We start from the raw sequence: 23,400 nt of genomic DNA on the forward strand, positions 1-23,400 counted from the left end.
ATTCAGTGTGCTCAGCAGGATGACAGGTAGGTATGTTTTTTGAGGAAAAGGCTGAATATATGAAAGAGTATACAAGAGGCTCTTCAGAGGACATGCTGAAGAGAAAGCGAAGAGGACGGAACATAACTGAGGAAGAGGCCAGGCTTTCAAGAATAACATAGCTTGCTGGTCTAACAGGGTGAGGATGTAGTTCTGAATCTTAGGCTTACTTAGGAAGCAGTTTATGGAGACCTTAAAAACGGTATTAAGAAGTTCATTTATGTGCTTCATGAGTTAGACTTCATCTCCTATTTTGGAGACATGCTATTAGGTCCACTAATAAATATCCATTTTCCCCCCAATATCTTTGGTTTTGGTTGCCAAACCTGAGACTTATGGAAACAGATACTTTTCATATATTTTCCAGTCTCATTTACTTGGGTTGAAGAAGCTGAAGGAGGTGGTTTAACATTTAAAATGTAGCTATAAGGCAAATGCCAATTTTTGACTTCTCTAAATACTGTAAGAGCATGGAAGAAATGTCCGGCATGCCCTAGTGTGAGTGTGTTGTCTTTAGTCTCTGCCATTGGAAATACCAATATTCTCTCAATGGGATGCAAAATAATTTCCAAAAGGTACGTGATCAGTGTCACCATCCTGACTGTTTTGTTGAAGCAGTAATCCTGGGTACCATTGACTGTTCTAATCTGCATCAGTGGCTGGTATAGTGCAAAACATCATCTGGTTTTGCCCACATCAGAAGTAATGAGAAGAGCAAAAAAGCATGATTAGTCAAGAAAAGGATACAGGAATTAAAATTGTTTACTGTAGAAGCCAAAATGAGACCTAAGTTTAAAACCATGTAGAACTTGGCTACAAAGTTGAAGGAAAAATATTCTTTTGAGTTTGCTTTGAAGAGTTCAAAAGTCTTAAACTGCAACAAGGGATATGTACATTTTAGATGTTAGAAAGAAAAATGGTTTTAATGCTAAAGATAGTGAAACTCTTGAACAAATTATTTTGGATTCCTGTGGAATCCCATTTAGAAAGGTTAAAGCAAGGATCTTTTTAGGAATCTGTAAACAGTTTTTCCTAACATGCAGGCAGAGGGCAATTTTGCAAGTTATGTTTTTTCTCTAAGTCATAAAAGTGCAATGTAAAATCCCCTTTGAACTTTATGAATGTTACACAGATTGCTCTTCAAGTGTTGCTTACACTTAAAAATGTGGCAGGATCAGTTAACATATTATCTCAAAATATCTTATAATGTCATGGTTTTGTCTAACAGGTTCTGTTCTCACTTCATCTAGAAATTTTTTTTTAAAAAATCCAATTGATTCCTGGGAATCTGGCTTGGTGAAGTACATATACCCTGCATGACATAAAAGGATGTTAACTATAATTTTTTTTTTTTTTAGATGTGGTGCAAATTAATTTTAATGTAGTTTTTTCTTTTGCATATATGCCATTTTTATTCAGAGCCTTTACTTTCTTTTTTTGTTCTTAATTATCTTTGCTTCTGAGCCATTGAATGAAGACTAAATATTGTCTTTAAATACAGCTACTTTGATTCTTAAGATAGCAGATAATATTGGAAATCAAAATGTTGGGAATTCAAAACTTTTGAATATTTGAGTGAATTAAGGCATAATTATGTGGTGCCTTCTTCACTACTGTACTTGTTTTATTACTAACAAGTAGGCTGTTGTCACATTGAAGAAAATACTGAATGCAGTACAAAAAATTCCCAGGCCATAGAGAGGATGTTAAGCTGTATGTAACAGGAGTCCTGCTGTGGAAGACCCAAGTAACTGACTTGCCAGGAGTAAACTTGAACAGAAGATCAGCGCTTTTGTACCCTCTTCTACTTCTACTCCTAAAAGATTAATAGTAGTCATTTTAAAGTATGATTAAAGAGGTAAGTACATATGCACGAGATTCCTGTTTGTAAAACAACAGAAACTCTGCAAGACCTCAGGGCCCCGGTGAGACTGAAGGTGCTGAGCCCCAGTCATAAACAGGCAGTAAGTCCTAGGTTACTGTTGTAGGCAGCTTTAAAGAGGGTCCTAATGTGGGTAACCAGACTCAAATTATTAAAAAGATATGCCTTATTAGAACGAAGTTATGCGTAACGTGGATTATGAAAGGCTGCTGTTTTCATGGACAGGAAAAAAGACTTATCAAAAGGATAGGTTGATATTGTCAGAATATTGGTTTAAAATGTTGCTGTGAAGCAAGCTGTTTTGATATTATAACAATGTGTGTTATAATATCAAATGTGTATTATATGTATATTATATATGTGTGTGTATTATATATTATATATAATATATATGTATATTATATATGTGTGTGTATTATATATTATATATAATATATAGGTATATTATATATGTGTGTGTATTATATATTATATAAAATATATATCTATATTATATATGTGTGTGTATTTTTTATATATATATATAATGTGTGATATAATATAATGTGTATTATAAATGATGTGATTTTTGATGGGAATAAACCTGTCATTTTTTTTTCCACCTTGGCACCAGTGGACAGTAGATGAACTCTTCAGAGAGACTGCCAGTGAACTGAATGCAGTTTCTTTTATGTATTAGAGTTGTTACTGTTTACTCTTTTTATTTGTTTTCCTCTGCTGTATTTGTTGATGTTATTAATTTCTCAGCATTAGGAACACAGCCTAAGACAATGTTCTTCAGACTTGGATTCAGTTGGTAAGCTGCATTGAGATAATTGTCTGGTAGCAACAGATTAGCATTTTACGGTCCTGCTTATTATGGCAACATTTACTGGCAGCTGTGACAAACATCCTGCAGATCCACCTCTGATCTTTCTGCAAACTATTGGAATATTTACTTTCTGATTCTAGACCTGTGTTTTAAGTGGCATCTCACTGATGTCCTTATGCCAAGACTGGGTCCTGGTTTCATGTTGCTGGTTCTTTCGAACTAAAACTTATTCAGGCAAATCAGAGTTCCTCACAGGTATTCATCTTGAGAATCACTGGATCAACAGAAGTTTGCAGCAGCCCAGGCCAGCTTTTCAAAGCCAGACAGCTTTTATTTGTCAACTGGAATGAGGTATTTGAGCATGTCCTTGGGTGACTGTAGAGAAGCGTGTCTTGTGCTTGTTGTCATGGTAGGTGCATCTCTGCTTCTCTGATCCTGTAAGAGCCTTGCTCCTTTTGAGCGGGGTAGAAAAGCTCTCATCACGCTATCCCAGGCAGTCTTGTTTTTTGTTTCAACCTGCAGTCATGTCGTTTTCACATACCTCCTAGCAAGTGATTGTTAAAAATTTATGTAGTAGTGTTAATGTTGCCATGTATCTTTAGAAGAATCAAAGCTCCTGTGCTTGCTTATTTTTTGACCATTCTTAAGTGGTTATGCATTGTAGTCCAGGTACTGCGCTCTCCTGTTCCTTTCTTCATCTCTTCCTACAGTAATTTGATATAAAATCAATGGATGACTTGAATCCTACACAACTTTTGTAACAGTAAGACAGAGTTTCTCTGTATTACATGAAACAACTCCCAATCCTTTATTGTTCATAAGTTCTTTTGTGGGAAGGGGTTTATAGTACAGCACATTTTTGTTACCTTCCTGGTCCCCCACTGTTTCCTTATTAATGGCATTGTAATGGAGTTGCAATAAAAGATTGTGGCATCCTAAGTGTCCTAACTGGTTTTGATTTAGTAATTGCCATTTTTTGACAATAAAGACTATCCCATGGCATCTGTGCATATGAATATATGAATAACATATATAATAATACTATATTAGTTCTTTACTAGACAGGAAAGGTGAAGAAGGAAATACTTTTTTAACTAGTAGTGGGTTACTTTAGGTCATCTTTATTTCTAGTTACTTTATAACAAGTAGAGCATTCCCGTAGAACTTTCTGGAAACTCTCAGCTGTTTTTTTTGTGTGGTGTTCTTGTTTTTGCTGTAGAGAGATATGTGCAGATAGGAAAAAAAACCCACAAAAAGCATTATTCAGCCTGAACTTTTAATTTTTAGATTCTGTGTCATCTTTCAGTTAGTGGAGTTATCTTTGTGTCTGGTGCCTTCTGTGTTTTCTTGATGGAGGATTATGCTGCACTTGTATTTTCTTTTTCTCTTTAAAATGACAATACAAATGAAACCTGAGTTTGTGAAGTGTTTTTCTTTAATTAGAAGATGAGAATTTTCTGTAAATGTCTGACTGTTGAAGAGGCTATGACTCACATGGCTTTACGGGAGATTTTGAATCACTAGTGTAAAGCACAGTAATGTCAAATGCATTATGAATGCCAGACAAATTTACAAGATTATATAACTGTTGGGGTCATTTTCATTTAGATACAGATGCTTGTATGCTTAACTGTTATTGTGAAGAGATGAATAAGAATATTTTGAGTCCTGAACCTGTTCTTAAAAAGGATATGTGTGCATGCCTATGAAAAGTAGTGTAATAACATTTTCATAATGTCAAATTATTTTACGTGAATGTGTGCTTTTCCTGTGAAACCTTAGCAATAAAAATCAGAATGACTGATGCAAAGTATGGCTAGCAAAAAATGCCTGGCTGAACAGAGAGCTTTGGCTGGAACTCAGGGAAAAAAAGGAGAGTTAATCCCCTTTGGAAGAAGGGGCAGGCAGCTCTGGAGAACTATAAGGATGTTGTGAGGTTATGCAGGGCAAAGATTAGAGAGGCGAAAGCCCAACTAGAACTCAGGCTGGTCACTGCCATAAAAGATAACAAAAAAGGTTTTTAAAAATACATTAAAAACAAAAGGAGGGCCAAGGATAATCTGCATCTTTTAGTAGATGCGGTGGGGAGCATTGCCACAAAGGATGAATAAAAAGCTGAGGTGCTTAGTGCTTTCTTTGCCTCAGTCTTTAATAGCAAGACCAGGTTCCCTCTGGATACTCAGCCCCCTGAGCAGGAAGACAGGAATGAGGAGGAGCAGAATGAAGTCCCCACAGTCCGGGAGGAAGCGTTTTGTGACGTGCTGTTCCATTTAGACATGCACAAGTCTATGGAATCCACCTGAGGGTACTGAGAGAGCTGGTGGAGGAGCTCACCAAGATGCTCTCCATCATTTATCAACAGGCCTGGCTAACTGGAGAGATCCCAGAAGACTGGAGGTCAGCCGATGTGACACCCATCTACAAGAAGGGCAGGAAGGAGGATCCAGGCAACTACAGGCCTGTTGGCCTGACTTCAGTGCCAGGGAAGGTTATGGTGCAGATCATCCTGAGCACCATCACATAGCATGTGCAGGACAACTAGGGGATCAAGCCCAGCCAGCCTGGGTTCATGGCAGGCAGGTCCTGCCTGACTAACTAGATCTCCTCCTACAACAAGATGACTGGCCTACTGGATAAGGAAAAGGCTGTGGATGTTGTCTACCTGGACCTTAATCAAGCCTTTCACACTGTCTCCCACAGCATTCTCCTGGAGAAACTGGCTGCTCATAGCTTGGAGGGGTGTATTCTACGCTGGGTTAAAAGCTGGCTGGACGGTGGAGCACAAAGAGTGGCAGTAATGGAGTTACATCCAGCTGGTGGCCAGTCACAAGTGGTGTTCCCCAGGGCTCAGTACTGGGGCCAGTTCTGTTTAATACTTTTATCAGTGATCTGGATGAGGTGATTGAGTGCACCTTCAGTAAGTTTGCAGATGACATCAAGTTGGGCGGGAGTGTTGATCTGCTTGAGGGCAGGCAGGCTCTGCAGAGAGATCTGGACAGGCCAAGGGCCAATGAGCCAAGGCCAGTTGTATGAGGTTCAATGAGGTGAAGTGCTGGGTCCTGCTCTTGGGTAACAACAGACCCCCACAGTGCTACATGCTTGGGGCAGAGTGGCTGGAAAGCTGCCTGGAGGAAAAGGACCTGGGGGTGCTGGCTGACAGCCGGGTGAACGTGAGCCAGCAGTGTGCCCAGGTGGCCAAGGCGGCCAACAGCATCCTGGCTTGTATCAGAAACAGTGTGGCCAGCAGGACTTGGGAAGTGATTGCCCCCCTGTACTCGGCACTGGTGAGGCTGCACCTCAAATACTGTGTTCTGTTTTGGACCCTCACTTCAAGAAAGATACTGAGGTGCTGGAGCGTGTCCAGAGAAGGGCAGAGAAGCTGGTGAAGGGTCTGGAGTACATAGTCCTGTGAGGAGCAGCTGAGGGAACTGAGGTTATTTAATCTGGCAAAAAGGCTGAGAAAGACCTTATTGCTCTCTACAACTATCTGAAAGGAGGTTGTAGTGAGGTGGGTGTCAGTCTCTTTTTCCCAAGCAATAAGTGATGGCAAGATGAGAGGAAATGGCCTCAAGTTGCACCTGGGGAGGTTTAGATTGGATATTAGGAAAAATTTCTTCACTGAAAGGGTTGTCAAGCGTTGGAACAGGCTGCCCAGGGACATGGTGGAATTGCCATCCCTGGAGGTGTTTTAAAAAATGCGTTGATGTGGCACTTAGGCACATGGTTTAGTGATGGACTTGGCAGTGTTAGGTTAACGCTTGGGCTTCATGATCTCAAAGGTCTTTTCCAATCTAAATGATTCTGTGATTCTATGAATAAGTTAAATCAAGACTAAGTTAAGTAGATTATTAGTTAAGTCAATTAAGGTACAGTAATGTACAATTTTCACTGATAGGCATATAGCTTTCTGAGCAAATTGTGAAGTTATAGAATAAAAAATCACTTCCTGAACTGAGTATAAAGTTTTATGAGCTATATTTTAATTGAATGTTCTCATTCCATAAAAAAACCCCAAAACAAAAAATGCAAAAAAATAGTCTTTTGGTTTGGAAGGCTGGTTGTTACATTCTTCCAACTTCTTTTTTAGGTTTGTAGGTGGAGAGCTGAATATCTGTTACAATGCTGTAGATCGACATGTTGAGAATGGACGAGGAGACCAAACTGCCATTATTTATGACAGTCCTGTAACAAATACCAAAGAAAAAATAACATATAAGGAACTTCTTGAACAGGTATGTTTGAGAATAACCTTGTTACTGAAAATGGGCAGTAAATATTGCACAGCAGGTAGATACTACAGAGATAGAGATGGTCTACCTTGCTAGCTTATTCCTTTTGTTGCGCTCATATATTGATTTGTAAGCTTTACTAGCTGCACCCAATTATACCGCATCTAAGAGGTTTTGTTCTTTTTCTAGTTGATCTTTTTCTTCTGCAGTTTAATAATTTTTTTCCTTGTTGGTTAAATTTTAAACTTTTCTCTGTTGGATTTCTTACAGACACACATGCATCCCTCCACCCATTTCTTATTTCTTACTTAAATGGTAAAGCAATTTATTAGTCAAGTCACTTGACCATTGCTGTGATGAACAAAAATACAGTTATGTAAAAATGAAGATGTGTACCTTGGCTATTGCTGCACATAACCGAGTGTAAAACCAAGTGAAATTTAACAGGGAGGAGCTCTAAAAAAAGCTGTGTCACCTGCTCCATTGTAGGCTGTAGTGGTGGAGCTGGTGGCCCTGCACTGGTTTTCTGTCTGGACAGTCTGTGGATTTTGACTTGCCCGTCAGCTGAGGTAGCTTACCCCCAGCTGGGGTCATGAATATCCATTTCTGCAGTAGCACATTGAGATTTAGTCAGTGCCTGACCGTGGGTTGTTGCCACCATGGCTGTTTGAAGTCTGCTCCATTCACGTTTCTTTGCTCTCATGGCTCTCAGCTGGTGGTTTGCCCTCACATTGGTTCTCTCTTTAGCTGACTTTTTTCTTCCAGTTATATGTAGCAGTTGCATTTAACAGTGTTTATAAAGAAATGTTGGAGTCAGACTCATATTTTTCCTTAATGTGTTTCTGTGTGCAAGATGACTGCAGTGAATGGAACATAGTCTGCTTCAGATAAGCACGTAATGCCTGGGGTAATGTGAAATTGTATTAAAAAAAAAAAAAATACCCACCCCCCCCCAAACCAGTAATTCAGTTTGAGCATTATTCTACTGTTGCAAGAAAAAGAGAAGTCATACAGCTACAAAAAATGATAAACCTGTACTGCATTCTGCCTTTTAAGGAAAATACAGAAAACATTTACTCCTCATCAGTTTTCTGTTGATTTACTAAGTCCAGAAAAGAACTTGGAAGTTACTGCACAGTAAAGTGGAGCTAGAACAACTAGCTTCAGAGTTCTAAGGAATTAGAAGACTTTGAAAGGGTATAGCTCCTTATCTGGTTTATTTTTTTTTTACATATTCTATATATAAAATATGAAATTATAATTTTATATACAATTTTTTGTATCACAAATATATACATATATGTAGATATGAAATCAGTTTATACATAGATACATAATAATGCAACATTTTAATGTAAATTGTCTTACGTGAACTCTAGAAATTTTGTCTGAAAAGCACTTGAAAAGTAGCCTTTGTTTTGCTTTTTGAGCTTCATGTTGGTATTAAGTCTCCTAAGTTTGTGTCTGTATTCTCTAGAAGCATATTAAATGTTTTAGGATATGACAGATTAATCCAGAATGAGAATATTTTGCTAGTTGACATACACATCCTTTCTTCCACATTTCCTCTTACATCAGTATTACTAAACTGAGTGGAAGAATTGGTTTAAGTTTTCTGGGGGTATGTAGCGGAACTCACTTCAGGAGTTCATATAATCTTACTGGTAGCTGAGTCCTGTCTAAATACCGTGGTTGAATTCTCTACAGTTTGCTCTTCTCCTTAATCAAAAGGGAATATAAGTGAAAGGCAGGATTTGAGATTAATAACTTATCTGTCCAAGCTTTCTAGTCCACTCTTGTGGAATATACTTAACTGATTTGCCTGGTAACTACTGGACACCTGATAACAAAGGTATTCACAAAGTTAATGAAAATGGGAGAGTTGTGGGCTGGTGTATTTTGTGTCATAGGTCTTGTAGGTGCTAGGAGAGACTTTGAGAAAAGGCTTACCAAAACCACTGTGGAGTGTGGGTGATGTCGTTTGGCTTACAACACTCAGTCACTTCTTGTCACTGTGTTCTTAGTCTGCTCAGTGTAAACTAAAAGTGTTGCATCTTGTCATTTTGAAATAGACTTCCAGTGCTCTGAATGTTTCATTATAGATCAGTGTGAGTGCACATCAGACATATGTCCAAAGCTGATAAACCTCCTGGTGGGGAAAGAAGCCTTTTGCCTTCTTTCCTGATTTAAAATAGCCTTATGGTGTGTGTCTGTGTTCAAACTGTTGTTTGGACTGTCCACGTCCAACGAATGTTTAGTAGTCTGTCTGACCAGTAAGCTGATAGTGTAATGAAGATGTCTTTTCAGAAGGGCTGCATGTTCAAAATGTCTCTACAAGAAATCAGCACTTGAAGTGGTGGAATTCTTTCTGGCTTTTGGTGATAAAGGTGGAGTTTTTAGAGGGATTCACCAGAAGTTACATAGGATAACTGTGGATCACAGGATGGGAAAATGCAGAGTTTTGTGGCAGGTTGGATCATTTGTTCATGGTAAGATGATGGCTGGATCAAACTCATGGTAAGGATGAAAAAAAAATAGATGCTTGGCTGGAGATAAGAAGGCTCCCTTAGGAAGCATGGGACAGCTTGAGAAGTGCTCAGGGAGCCTGTTTTAAAATTATCTCTATCCTAACTGCCTGCACTGCTGTTGAGATCTAAGAGCTACAGTGATGCTGCAGTTTTGAAGTTAAGCACCATTGAACTAGAAATAAGTGAGAGAAATGTTGGAAGCTTGTGGATATTTAGTGCCCATCCTGTGTGAAACTATTTATTATTTTTTTTAAAGAGCTGGAATAGGAGGACTGCAGGGTAATTTCAGCAATTCTTCATTGATGTAAATAATCGCAAAATCGGTTTGTGTTCATATTCTGTACAAATGCACTGACTTCACACTTGGAAAGTCTTGGGAATTACAGTTAAAGTGAGATTGTATGTAGTGCATGCAGTTGCATTTTCAGTGTGTTAATTATATGTACTTACAGATGAAATCTTCAAAATGCAGAGAGAAGGAATTTGGCAACTTTAAGACATAACAGTCTTCCAGGATGTACTGATCGGTCTTTTTTCTGTACCGATGCCTGTTACAGGCCTTTAAATGAGGCTTACGGTGTTGAACTGAAGCCAGTGAAATAGGGATGTAAGTGAAAGTTTTGACAGTGCCTTGGGAGACTCTAATACCGGTAGTGAGATGGCAGGAAAAGATGAGGGAAAGACAAATTCTGTTAGAAATATTTCTGAAGCTGTGTAGTATTAGGGAAATATAAAGATAACAGCAAGAAATAAGGACCAATGGCTTCTGTTAATTTAAAAACAAATTTTCTGATTGTGTTGGAAAATATAGCCATTTTCAAGGTAAGGCAAAGGTTGTTAGGTAGGTGAAAAAACCCTTCTGTTTACATCATTGGTTGTATTCTCTAGAATGCCTCACCTGCTAAAAAGAAATCTCAGGAATATGAGAGTCATATTATTTGCAGTTGCTGATGCTTGATGAATCATGAACATAAAAGCGCTATGACTTCTTTCTGTGAATCTTTTCAATAGCAATGCACAGTTAACATGTTGAATTCAGTACTCCTAAGTAATTTCTGAGTGCAGTAACATGATGGGATTAGTAAAACCAATATCCCTCCAAACCTCTGACAGCATTGAATGTTGCAAAAACATGAGTGACAAAGAACGGTTTCAGGTTATCAACAATGGGCTAGGATGTGATTTCTTCTCTAGAAAGGTTTTTTCCATAATTACCCACCCTAAAAACATCTTCTTCCAAAACAGCTGTGTTAGCCATTGTCAGTTTGGTTTTATGTGTCTGTCTGTCTTGATATGCTCGTATCTCCTCTATGTATATGCCCGGGGAATTGCCCAGATTGTTCTCTTTCTATTAGTTTTTCCCATTCTTCATGCTTTACTCCATCTTCTTTCTTTGCCTTCTGCCTTGAAAAATGACCAGTTCCTTCTTATCTAGAAATAGTGACTTTTCTTTCAAGATATTTTTTCTAAGAGCTGATCTAGAACGAAAACTATAATACAGACAGAAAACTTCTACTGAGACTTACAACCCAAACTTTTATCCTTTGTCTTGATGAAACTTCTTCCTGGTTTTCCGTATCTTATTTAAATCTCAAATGGCATTCTTCATTGCATGTCCTAGAAAGATTTAACTGCGATGTCACTTGGATAGCTCTTCAAAAATATCAATATTCTTTAAAGGATGAGACTAATCAGGAGCTTACAGAGTGGTGTGTTGGGTTTTTCGCATTCCACACAAAATACTTCCAAATGACACTGTAAAAGTCTGAAGAAGCACCTGGAACTTGATCTCCCCTGACTGAGGATGGTTATACTGCAGCATGTCAATGTCAGTGATGCCTACGGTGAAGTCTTATTTGGTGCAGCTTGGGCAGTTAAGTGAAGCAAAGCCATCCTGAATTAACTGCTGAGGCTCCTGACTTTTCCACTATATGTGGTTTGTGAATTTTACTTTCAACTAGGTTTAGTTTCATCCTTTGAACCGAATGTCCCATAGCTCACTTCAAAGCCATCTGAACGTGGGTATCCCACAAATCTTTGCTTCCTTGACTTGTGGGTTCCTTTAGGAAGTGCCATGCTCACCCTTAATCTGTCTGTCTTCTGCCTGATTTCTCTCTCCACTCCCAGTGGATGTTGTCCGAATAATGGCCTTTTAGGGGAACATAGATGCTGTAGGAGTTGTGCAGAATACTATGGGCTATCCTTCTCAAGTACCAGAAACTCCTTTGAGGCAGATAGTTGTTTGGAACCCATCTCTTCTGTGGAGTGAATGCCATGGCATCACTTCTGATCAAACATCAAATCCCTGCTAAGCTGGTAAGTATTACAGAATCCACGTCACATCCCATTCCTTCCTTGGAGACACACAGTCCACAGCCAGTATCCCAAACCAGGAAGGAAAATAGCCCTTCCCAAAAATCCCCAGCTTCCTCTCAACCCAAAGAACTTCCTGGCATCTGAAAGAAGGAAGGAGAAATTCCCGCAACTAACTGCAATCACAGAAGCTGTCTGGCTGTATGAGAAAGAAATAGAAATCATCCTGATTTGTATTTCTTTCTTATTAGTGGAAGAGTATACCAGCACCACTACCACCACAAGGTAGGTCCTTTATACACTGCGTTTGAGGAGAGACAGACAGTGTGGCTGGGGTTTTGTGCAGAAGCCTAGGAGGGCTGTGTTATCGAGGCACACCATGTACATGACTTCTGCAGTTGCCAGGACTATGCCTGGCACACCGGCAGAGCTGGGATGGCGCAGGTGGTCTCTGATGGAGCTTGTTGCTCCACAGAACTTCCCTCACAGCTCACAGCCCCTGAGGAATCATCTCTCGAGGCACAGCAGCTCTCGCAGTCAAAGCACACACTCATGTCGCCTTTCCACAGCTCTGGACCAGTGCCCTAACTTCACCTGAAACCTCCTAAGCACAGTCCCACACTCAGTACGTGTACAGGAAAGGAGCACGCACACTCACTCAGGCAGGCATCTGGACCACTGATTTTGCAGTTCCCATTGCCTGCCTTGGCAGAGGGAGGGTGCTCCTACATGTTGTCTCGTGGGTGTCCTCTGGGAGTTGCAGGCATGTAGATGTTTGCAGCACTGTTGCCATGCTTTTGCCTAGAATGTGTCCCAGGACTGCTGATCCTGAGACGAAGTGCATGGATGTCCTTGGATGTCTGTGGTTAAGCATGTTGGCTTGGTGGAGTGTTCTACCCCCTCACCGAACATCTGTTCTAGATCTTTGTAATAGGGGTACACATACTGTGCCAGCTCTGAAGCATGGTCTTCCCACCTCATCAAGAACATAGTCTTCATCTACTTGAAATGAATGCAGCACTGCTTGTCAGTCCTCTCTCACTCTGCAGCAGGCTTGACATTGGCAACAGGGAGGTGCAGTTGCTGGAGAACCTTTTGCCAGCAGTAGGGAAAGGGTGAAACAAGAGTAATAGAAGAGTGAAGAGTCCAAGAAAGTGGGGAGAATAGGGAGTACTTTCTTTAGTAATTTTGGATAAACAACACAGTGGAGAAGCTGAAGAGCATAAGGCAACTTGCTGCCTTTGGTGTAGAGGAATACGTATGTGACGTGGTTCTTTTTACACCATGAAATGCATTTCAGGATGTTTAAGGAGCTCTTGGTATTTGAAGAATCCTTTTGTGTTTAGATGCATTGAAGGACTCCATATTGGTGAGACCTGGTCATTGTTCAGGCCAGGAAGGTTTGAAATACCTCTTTTTAGCATTTTGAGTGCTTTTCTGGTTTAGTATCTTCTCAGAAGAATTCTTTTGGCATGGACCAAAACTGCTTTTTGTAACTGCTAGGGACAGCTGGGTAATATACTTCAGAACTGCATTACTTCTCCAAACCTGAACTGCTAATACAGATGTAGTATTTGTTTGGTGGCTGGGTGAAAATAAAGCCACGCTCGCTGGGGATTTGCATTTGATGGAAGTGTAATTTAAGCCCAGATCTTCAAAGCTGAAAGCCTACTTGAGTTTCTTATTACATCACTTGGTCTCAAGTGATTTTATTTCTGAAGTGTCAAATATATTAAAGTGAAAGAGCAATCTTAAACTTGAAAAAAAGCAGAGAAATAGCATGCGGGTAGGAAAATAGAAACTGTAAAATCTTGAGTGATAAGGTGCGCTGTCTTAACGTAAACTGTAAATGACAACACAGTGTAGCAAAGTGGAAGGTTTTGTGGCTTGTAACAGTTTAATGAAATGTCACTACTCTCTTCTCCCCCAGCCCCCCTGCCTTTAGAAAGAGTGATTGCTTGGGTGTTTCAGGGTTTCCATCCACATCAATCTTAAGGGCAATGTAAATCTGCTTTTGATGTTCTCTAGTCTTCCAAATAGTTGTAGATAGAGACAGTGTTTTATTATGTAGGCCAAATGTTCCCTGGCTGTCAGAAGGATAGGGGAAAGGGCACAAGGAACATCATAGATACCCATGTGTTGTACTGGGTTATTGTCTTTGCTGACATTAAACTCTCTAGGGTGGGGAGGTTAAATGCAGACAAGTGATTACTGGGTTTGCGTGTAAGACATGCGGTTCCTGTCTGCGACATGCTACATATATTCTGCTTTAAGCAATATTTGCCTATGATAGGTTTCAATAAAATTTACTTAAGTACATGCAGATCTCCTTACATCTCCCTCCTACAGCCAAGTACCAAATTTATATAGCTTGTTACAGACACTGAGAGTCTTCTCTTACAAAATTACTAATCATGATCTTTAAATGATGCCTTTTTCCTTTAGCAGAAAAACATTGCCTTTTTTATCATCACTAATAAAATAATAATAATGAATAATAATACTTGTCCATTGTGTTTAACGACTTACTGCCTATGATCCACACTTAGAATGACTATAAAATAACTCTTTAAAATTGTCTTCACTGCCTCTGGCCTTTTTTTCAACGTTGTGCTTGAGAGTCCCATGAGCAGTGAAGATAAAGATCATTTTCTGTTATTTGCTGGGTCACTGAAAACATCTCTTACTGCTTCAGAAGCAGTATTTAGGTACTGGGTATTTTGTTTGACAGGCAACACCCCCTTGCTGCTCCCAGGAGTTTATCTCCCCTTTCCTTTCTCTCCAGTCTGATAATACCTGAACAAAAGTGTCTTTCACGAGAGTAAATTTTACTTGAAACCTTATCTATGTGATATAATTAGTAAACACGGAATAATGCAGTACAGGTAAAATGTGAGGAAGTCATATATGAGTAGATTCATGTTATATTGATAGTGAAAGAAATTAGAATGTTTGGACATCTTCTGTTTACTGTAGTATTTTCTACTGAATGGCAACCTCTTGAAGAAGAGTTTCACTACTGTAGGTGCCCCTGTAAGACAAAGCAACTCCTTTGTTCTGAACTTAGATTTATATGTTTTCAGATATCCCAAGAACTTCCTAGAGAATTCAACTTTTAATCTTACCACTAATGTAGAACCATTGCCAGCAAAAAAATTTGCTTTTCTTTCAGAAGATGTCACATTTCCATGCTGCAACAAGCAGCTTGGGGCAAGTGCACGGTGTTTGTCACAGGCTCCCATGCTCTTACAGAACTTATTATGTGGTAAATTTTCTGTCCTGGTGTACTAATGAAACATTCAGTACTAGTTTTGTGACAGAATACTATATACTGTCGAGGTAATAAGTATTTTCTTATGGTGATACAGCTGGCTGACTTTGCTGCTGATCTGTCGCATTTCTTGAGTTCCAGAGCTTTGCTGCTATGCCATGCATAGTCAGTCTTCAGGCTTCTGCATAACAAAAATGGAAATGTGAAAATGAGAGGAAAAATGACTTTTTAAATCTAAATGTGTTTATCTGAATTTGTATTTACATTTGGTTTAGGGAGTAAGATTTCTTGTCTCAGATTCTGAGAAGTTTACAACACTGTAGTAGAGAAAATACTACATACTGATTTATGTTTCAAACATAGCTAGTTAGGACAGAATTTGTGTTAGGAAGCGCCCTGTTTACATCCATTCTTAAAAGCTAAAATTGAGAAATATAAGCACTTATGCAGATAAAAAAATGAGTGGTTAGAGTTTCATTTAAAAATCTGCAAAACATTGCTAATGATTTTTTTTTGCTCTAGTGTGTAAAATAATGAACCTCAGTCTATTCGCATTTTACAAAATAAAAGCATATTGTAGTGGTTTTTGCAACAAGGAAATTGTCCTAAATTTATGGAATCTGGGTTGCATCATTCATCAGCTTTCCATATCATACTGGCTTGTCTCCTTAATGTTCTGCATCTTTTGATTGTGTGAAAGTTGGCTTTTACAAGGCAACAGCAGATCGGGAGAAACTTTTAATATGTTGTGAATCTTTTGTCAGTACAGGTCTCCAAGTTAGCTGATGTCATGGTCAGACATGGTGTGAAGAAAGGAGATCGTGTGGTCATCTACATGCCCATGATTCCACAGACAGTGTACTGTATGCTGGCTTGTGCAAGAATAGGAGCCATCCATAGCCTGATTTTTGGCGGATTTGCATCTAAAGAGCTTTCTGTTCGCATTGATCATGCAAAGGTAATACATGTTTGGAACAAAACCATCTCATTAGTTACTTATATAAATCAATGTCAAAAACCTGTTTGTTTCTTTTTTCCCCAGAGGATAACAACATTTCTCTTTGTGTGGCACGCAGTCTCAATTTGTTTATAATACCTAACATGGCAATATGAACAAAGTACTATGTCTGAGCCGAGGTTGATACTTTTGCAGAAGACACTGAGATGCAAATTTTGACCTCTTTCAAAAAGGCATGAGTTTAATATGCTGCTGTCTGATTAGAGCATTCTTGCTTTTCCCGTTTGTCAATCTTTTTCTATAAAGCATCACCTTAAAATTGGCTTTTCACCCAGCATTTTCCTCAAGTTTGTGAGGAAAATGCTGCTAATCCTAAATTACTTTGTTGGTTTACTTGATGTTTACACAAATTAAATAATACATTTTTTCAGCTACAAATCTATATAATCTAATTTCTACATGAATCAAGGCAGCTAGGGAACCAGTTGCTTTAAGTGACTCTGCAGAGAACTTAATTAATGGAGGTGAACACTTTAAAGGCTTCCAAGTTCAGCACAAGTTGAGCTTATGAAGCATTATTTAAGTCTTTGTAAATGAAAATGCAAATAGTACTTCATTAACCTACTTAGTAGCTTATATGTGTATTAGTAGCTTGTTTATGCATTAATTTCAAACGAGGTAACAATGTTTGTATGGAAGTTTCTGTTCTTGTTTTCTGCCAGTGAACAAGACAAAAGTCTTTGTCATCTTGCTTCGTCACGTGGATCATTCAGACCATCTGTGATAGCCATCTAACACTGAATCATGTTGGTTAGATGTGTAAGCCAAAACATTACGCAGGGTAAAGTCCACAGGATTTGTGGAACTTTTGCTTAGATTTTTGTGTACAGAAGTGCTTTTCAGATCACCAAGGCTTGAATTTTATGAATATCTGTATGTAGAAAGTTGAATGCATTCTCCCTCTCCGCCATGATATTTTAACAAAGAAGATCATGAAATGGCTGAAGTGGTTTGTTAGAATTGTAAAAAAAAGCTGGGGGAAAGTTAACAACAGCTCCATAGTTTTCTCTGTCTTTCTTCCCACTGTCCCACTTTTTTAGCAAGCTATAAAAAATAATTTTAACTCATAGAATTAGGGAAAAGTAATGTAGAAGAAAAAATTATAAACTCTTAAAATTAAGGTTGGTACAATACAAATCATCCAGTGTGTTTACTTTATTTCACAAATATTAACTAATTAATCCCAATGGATTTTCTCTGAGGAGCAAAGGGAGAAGGCGCAGTAATCATAATCCTTGCTTCAGGATTAATTAATCATTAAAAATAAAATGGAGAAGGTTTAAGTGATTCACCCAAGGTCACATAGCAAGGCGTTCAAAGGGTTAGCTATAGAATTACTGCAGGCCGTTGATTAAATCCTTATTTATGTTGCCTTTCTGTTTCTTTAAAAGACAGATCTAAATATTATGGATTATTTTTGGCCCATCTGACGTGTAACGAAAGTATAAGTGAAGAGGAGAGGCACACCCGCAATCTAAACTTGAAAACGTGCCCCAGTTTTGTAACACAGTAAGGCTTTTTGAAAAGTGAATTGGACACTACTGAGATGATCTTTAAGTTATGTATATAAGTAGCTGTGATAGATGGTATTCTGCTGCACCCAGAAGTTAATTGAATCAGTGTCAAAACACCCTAACCTTTCTGTTAGGCTTTTATGTGAATTGGTTTAGATGCTGTAGTATAGAACCTAATGTTGGTAAGATTAATTAGAAGTCATTAAAGATGTGCACTGGAAGGCTGGCTGTGAGGGTCTCTTGTGGAAGAAAGGTCAAACTTCACATTTTATTGGAAGATCTAAGTGAAAGAAATGACAAGCACATCCTAGTGACTATGAAAGTGTACATATGCTTTACTAGTTTATCTTGAATTTTAAACAGGTCTAGGAGTTTCTACTTTTGTCAAGTGTTGGCATCTGTGGTGAATTGTGATGGCAGTGGTACAGAATGGGAGAACAGGCATTTCTTGTCATCTTTCACCTGAATCTGGGAGTGCAGAGTTCGCAGTATCGAAACAAGATACTTTCATAGAGTCATAGAATAGCTGGGTTGGAAGGCACCTTTAAAGCTCATCTAGTCTAAACCCCCCCCCAGCCCCCAACAATGAATGGTGTCATCTTCAACTAGATCAGGTTTCTCAGAGCCCCGTCCAACCTGACCTTGAATGTTTCCAGGGATGGGGCATCTACCACCTCTCTGGGCAACCTGTTCCAGTGTGTCACCACAAAAAATTTGTTCCTTATATCTAGTCTAAATCTACCCTCTTAGTTTAAAGCCGTTACCCCTTGTCCTATCACTACAGGCCCTGCTAAAAAGTTTGTCCCCATCTTTCTTATAAGCCCTCTTTAAGTACTGAAAGGCTGCAGCAAGGTTGCCCCGGAGCCTTCTTTTCTCCAGGATGAACAGCCCCAACTCTCTCAGCCTTTCCTCACAGGAGAGGTGTTCCTTACCTTTGATTGTTTCTGTGGCACTCCTCTGGACCTGCTCCAACAGGTCCATGTCTTTCTGTGTTTCCTGTGCTGAGGGCTCCAGAGCTGGATGAACTACTTCAAGTGGGGTCACACCAGAGTGAAGTAGAGGCGCAAAATCACCTCCTTTGAACTGCTGGCCATGGTTTTTTTGCTGCAGCTCAGGATATGGTTGGGTTTCTGGGCTGTGAACACACATTGCTATCTCCTGTCCAGCTTTTCATTGACCCAATACCCCCAAGTCCTTCTCCACAGGGCTGCTCTCAATCCCTTCATCCACCAGCCTGTATTGATACCAGGAGTTGCCCTGACCCAGGTGCAGGACCTTTCACTTGGCTTCGTTGAACCTCATGAAGTTCACATGGGCCCACTTCTTGAGCTTGCCCAGGTCCTTCTGAGTACCATCCTATCCCTCAGGCCTGTCAACTGCACCACTCAGCTTGGTGTCTGCAAACTTGCTGAGTAAGCACTCAATCCCACTGTCTGTGTCACTGATGAAGATAATAAACTGTACTGGTCCCACTGTGGATCCCTGAGGGACACCAGTTGTCACCGATCTCCATCCGGACATGGAACAATTAACCACTACCCTCTGGATGTAACCATCCATCCAACCAATTCCTCATCCACTGAACAATCCACCCATCAAATCTGTATTTCTCCTGTTTGGAGAGAGGACTGTGTCAGAGGCCTTACGGAAGTCCAGATAGGGCAGCATCCCTATACTCTTCCCAGGATACCTGTGCCTGCTTCTACTGTCTATGCATTTCCTTCTCGTCCTTCAGTTTGACCAGCAGATCTCAACTCAGCCATGCTGAGCTCTTGCCTTTCTTTCCTGATTTCTTACACCTGGGGATTGAGAGCTCTTATGCTTTATAGAAAATGTCATTAAAGAACTACCAGGTCTGTTTTGCTCCCTTGCCCCTGCAGGTGATTTCCCAGGGCATTCTATTGACTAACTCCCTGAAGAGCTGGAAATTTGCTTTCCTGAAATTGTGGGTCCTGACTTTACTCTGCCTGATCCATATCCATCAGGAGTGCAAACTCCCCCAGTGCATGGTCACTGCATCCCAGGCTGCCTCCAGTCGTGATGTCACTGATTGAGATCATTATAATTGATTTTAGATAATAAAAATTTGTTATTTTTATCATAATGATAATTGCATTGGTGACCAACAGGTCCAGTATCACATCCGCTCTGGTAGGGCTATCTATTACCTGGCTTGAGAAGTTATCCTCAGTGCATTCCAGGAGTCTCTTGGATTGCCTACAGCTTTTCCAGCAGATGGAAAAGGACAGTAACTATATTTTGAGAAATGAACATGACATCTGTTTAAGCACTTTATCTTAGTAAACCAGGAAAACTGAGACGGCTACTTAAGAACAGTATGCTTATACACCTATTTAATAAGGTAGTTGCTATGTCTTCAACAATCAATTTTTCTCATGTTTTTTGAATCACAATAATTGTATAGCAATTCCGGAGGACTTTTTAGATTTTAAATCCAAACCCTGCAAAATAAAATAGAAGTAAGTTTTTTCAGATGTGTTTTTTGAAGATGCTTCACTAAAGCAGTATTACGATTTGCAAGTGGACAACAGTTCTTTGAAATACAATATGTACAAGACACCCAAGTTGCTCAGAAGTGTTACTGTCTTTTATTGAGGCTGGAAACAGTGTATTGCTCACTTATGTACAGCTGACATATCTGAAAATTTTAACAAGACTTATTTGAAAAAATGAGCTCTATTTTCTCTTTTCTTTTCTTTTCTTTTTTTTTTTTTTGTTTCATTTATTCTGTTTCATTTATTCTGAATAAAACATAGTTCTGGTGCACAGGTATAGCTATGATAGGTTACCCTGACTTCTCATCATTAGATGATCAAACCTTCGGAGTGATTAGGCAGCAAGCTCAGCTGCTGATACTTAGGATGCACAATTGCCTTATCGTGCTTGCAGTCCAGTCTCTTTTCTTGTCTTGAAGCACTGTTTATTAGATTAGAAGGCAATACATTGCATTTTATTTTTAACTACTTGTATGGTATGATTCAGGTCTCCTTCTTTACACCACAGTATAATATCTGACAGAACTTAATGTGCATGGCAGTCTGGCATGGATCATCTAACAATGAAGCTGGTGCAGTACCAGCAGGTGCAGTGGAGCTATATAATTACTGCATAAGCACTGGATTTTTTTAAAATGAGTGTCACTTTTTTTAATGAGGAGTGTGGCACAACAAAGGCATGGGTAAGTTTGAGCATAGGCTTATGATCAGATGTATGGCTGGGGCATGAAGGTGAAAGAGCTTTGTGTGTTCAGTAATGAGGGCCTGAGTGCTGTAAACCTCAGTAAACATCTTGGTGACAGTCTTGACGTTTTGTGCCCCAAAGCTAGCTGGTTTTCAGTTTGGCTGTTTTGCAGCTTTATTAACTGGCCCAATAAAATGTATTTATTGTTTTTTTCTAAACTTTACCTTGTATGCTATTAGAGACTATAGAAGAATTTGTAGGAGGAATGTTTACAACAGAGTAAAATTGTTGGACTCACTCTGTTGGGCCTTGCTTTATCTCATTTCTACCTTTTTATGTTGTGTGTTTGTTTTTTTTTTTCCTACAGCTCACTATTGCCAGCATTCCTTCTTCAGCAAACCTTTGAACTTTCTGTTTTCTTCAAACTAGTTATATTCCTATCTAATCTTACTGTGTAGGGCTGCATGAAGAAGTGGGAACTGATATATAAAAGCACTGTTGAAGCAGAGATGCAGGGGAAATACTCTCAGTAGGCAGACAGGTAAAACACTAGAAAACAGCAGGTGAAGCCAGTAATGGAACTTTGCAATCCATGATGCTTCCAAGTAGCAACCCTCACTTGGGAAATACGTCACCTTAGCCAATCTAGTATTGGTTATTTCAGGCTTCTTTACTGCATTCAAAGCACTTGATAAGCAGAGGTGGCACCAATTACAAATGACTGTAAACCTGCTGTTGACAACAGCCTTTCATCTTAACAATTGAATAGAACTGTGTTAATATCTTACATTAATTACAGTCTAATTTCAGGGTAGCCTCCAGATTAATTTTCAGTTTAACTGCATTGTATTGTATCATCTTTTATTAAAATCAGTGCATCCCAAAAGAGAAAGATGACAAATGCTGAAATTTTAAAGCTCATCTGAAATCTTTATTTTGAATACACACTAATTAGCAAACTTCCCTGAATGACACATTTGGACAGGAAATGTTTTATTATTGCACAAGAAAACAATTTAATCTGTGCTTTCTGTGCTGAGTTTAATGCAGCCTAAACTGTGTCATTGCGGTTTGTGCCTAGTTAATGAGATTTATGCTAATGCATACAATTAGTAAACTAGCTTGATCAAACTGAGGAGCATAATATAAATATACTTCTAAAACTCCAAAAGCAAGGAGATTGAAGACTCAGTCTTCTCCAATTAAAATGTGTTCTAACACATAGTTTATTTCGTGCTGCATTTTATTTCCTGAAATACAAGAAATAAAAATACTGTATCTTGGGATCTAAGTCAAAATAGTTTTGTCCTGGTTTCAGCTGGGATAGAGTTAATTTTCTTCTTAGTAGCTGGTGTCCAGCTGTGTTTGGGATTTGGTGTGACAGCAATGTTGATGGCACAGGGATGGTTTCACTTGCTGCTGGGTGATGTTTATACTGAGTCAAGGACTTTTCAGTTTCTTGAGCCCTGCCGGCAAGAGGGCTGGAGGGGCACAGGGAAACTGGGAGGGGGCACAGCCAGGGCAGATGACCCGAACTAGCCAAAGGGATATTCCATACCATATGACATCATGCTGAGTATATAAGCTGGGGGAAGAAGAAGGAAGGAGGGGACATATGGCATTATGGCATTTGTCTTCCTGGGTAACTGTTACGGGTGATGGAGCCCGGCCGTCCTGGAGGTGGCTGAACTGAACACCTGCCTGCCCATGGAAAATAGTGAATGAATTCCTTGTTTTGCTTTGTTTGCATGCACGGCTTTTGCTTTACTTATTAAATTGTTCTTATCTCAACCCTTGAGTTTTACATTCCTTTCTGATTCTCCTCCCCATCCCTCTGGGTGAGGGGGGAATGAGCAAGCGGCTGTGTGGTGCTTGGTTGCTGGCCAGGGTTAAACCACGACAAGCTTGTATGCAGATTTCTTGACTTAAGAAATCTTATGTAAGAGCTGAGGTTAATTTAATGACAAATATGCTAAATCCACATTTGGAAATAGAAGTTATTCTAAAAAACCCTAGAACTATGGAAATCTGATTTTTAGTGGTTTTGCATCCTGAGTCCTGCAACCATCGCTTGAAAGATTCTAGCTTTACTTCCCTCATGTGCCTTATGACTTCAGCTTTTTCTCTTCCTGTATTTCTAGTTTTCTGTCATCTCTTGGTTGCCTTCTTTTTCCTCTTGCTCCTGTTTTCCCTCCAGTGCTGTTTAATTGCAGGCTGAAAAAGAGCCAGCAAAGTGCTACAGCTAGTTCTGAAATACACCATTGAGTGCAGGCAGATAATTAGAAAGCAGGCCAAACGGGGCAGATGATTGTTGACATCCCTGTACCACTTTTCCTTAATGGAGAGGCTAAAATGGAGATGGGTTTTTCTCTCTGTTCATTAATTTTTGTGCAGCTTGCAAGAACTTAATACTGTTAATTTATTACTCAAATTTGGTTGAAAATAGTGAAGTGTCAGAAGTTATTGATACGCTCCTGAACAAAAAACCAGATGCAAGATCACACAGGTTTGATTTCCTTACAAAACTGTTTGAAACCCTCTGTTTCTGATTATGTAAAAAAAGATCTTATATACAGAGCATCATTAATCAAAGG

The 23,400-nt window shown here is 39.3% G+C and overlaps 1 protein-coding gene across 5 annotated transcripts in view; it reads left to right on the forward strand.

Annotated features, from left to right (window-relative positions):
• ACSS3 (acyl-CoA synthetase short chain family member 3) overlaps window positions 1-23,400 on the forward strand; it is a 99,072-nt gene that overhangs the window by 2,790 nt on the left and 72,882 nt on the right. For 3 of the 5 annotated variants that reach the window (XM_055712057.1, XM_055712058.1, XM_055712060.1), the window contains exons 2-3: window positions 6,820-6,964; window positions 15,843-16,031. In XM_055712057.1, coding sequence (XP_055568032.1) covers window positions 6,820-6,964; window positions 15,843-16,031 — 334 coding nt within the window. Of the gene's footprint in view, window positions 1-6,819; window positions 6,965-15,837; window positions 16,032-23,400 lie in introns of all 5 variants that reach the window. The other 2 variants (XM_055712061.1, XM_055712059.1) reach the window with 2 other exon arrangements.

Source organism: Falco cherrug, chromosome 5 (assembly GCF_023634085.1).
Source record: "Falco cherrug isolate bFalChe1 chromosome 5, bFalChe1.pri, whole genome shotgun sequence".
Lineage (NCBI taxonomy): Eukaryota > Metazoa > Chordata > Aves > Falconiformes > Falconidae > Falco > Falco cherrug.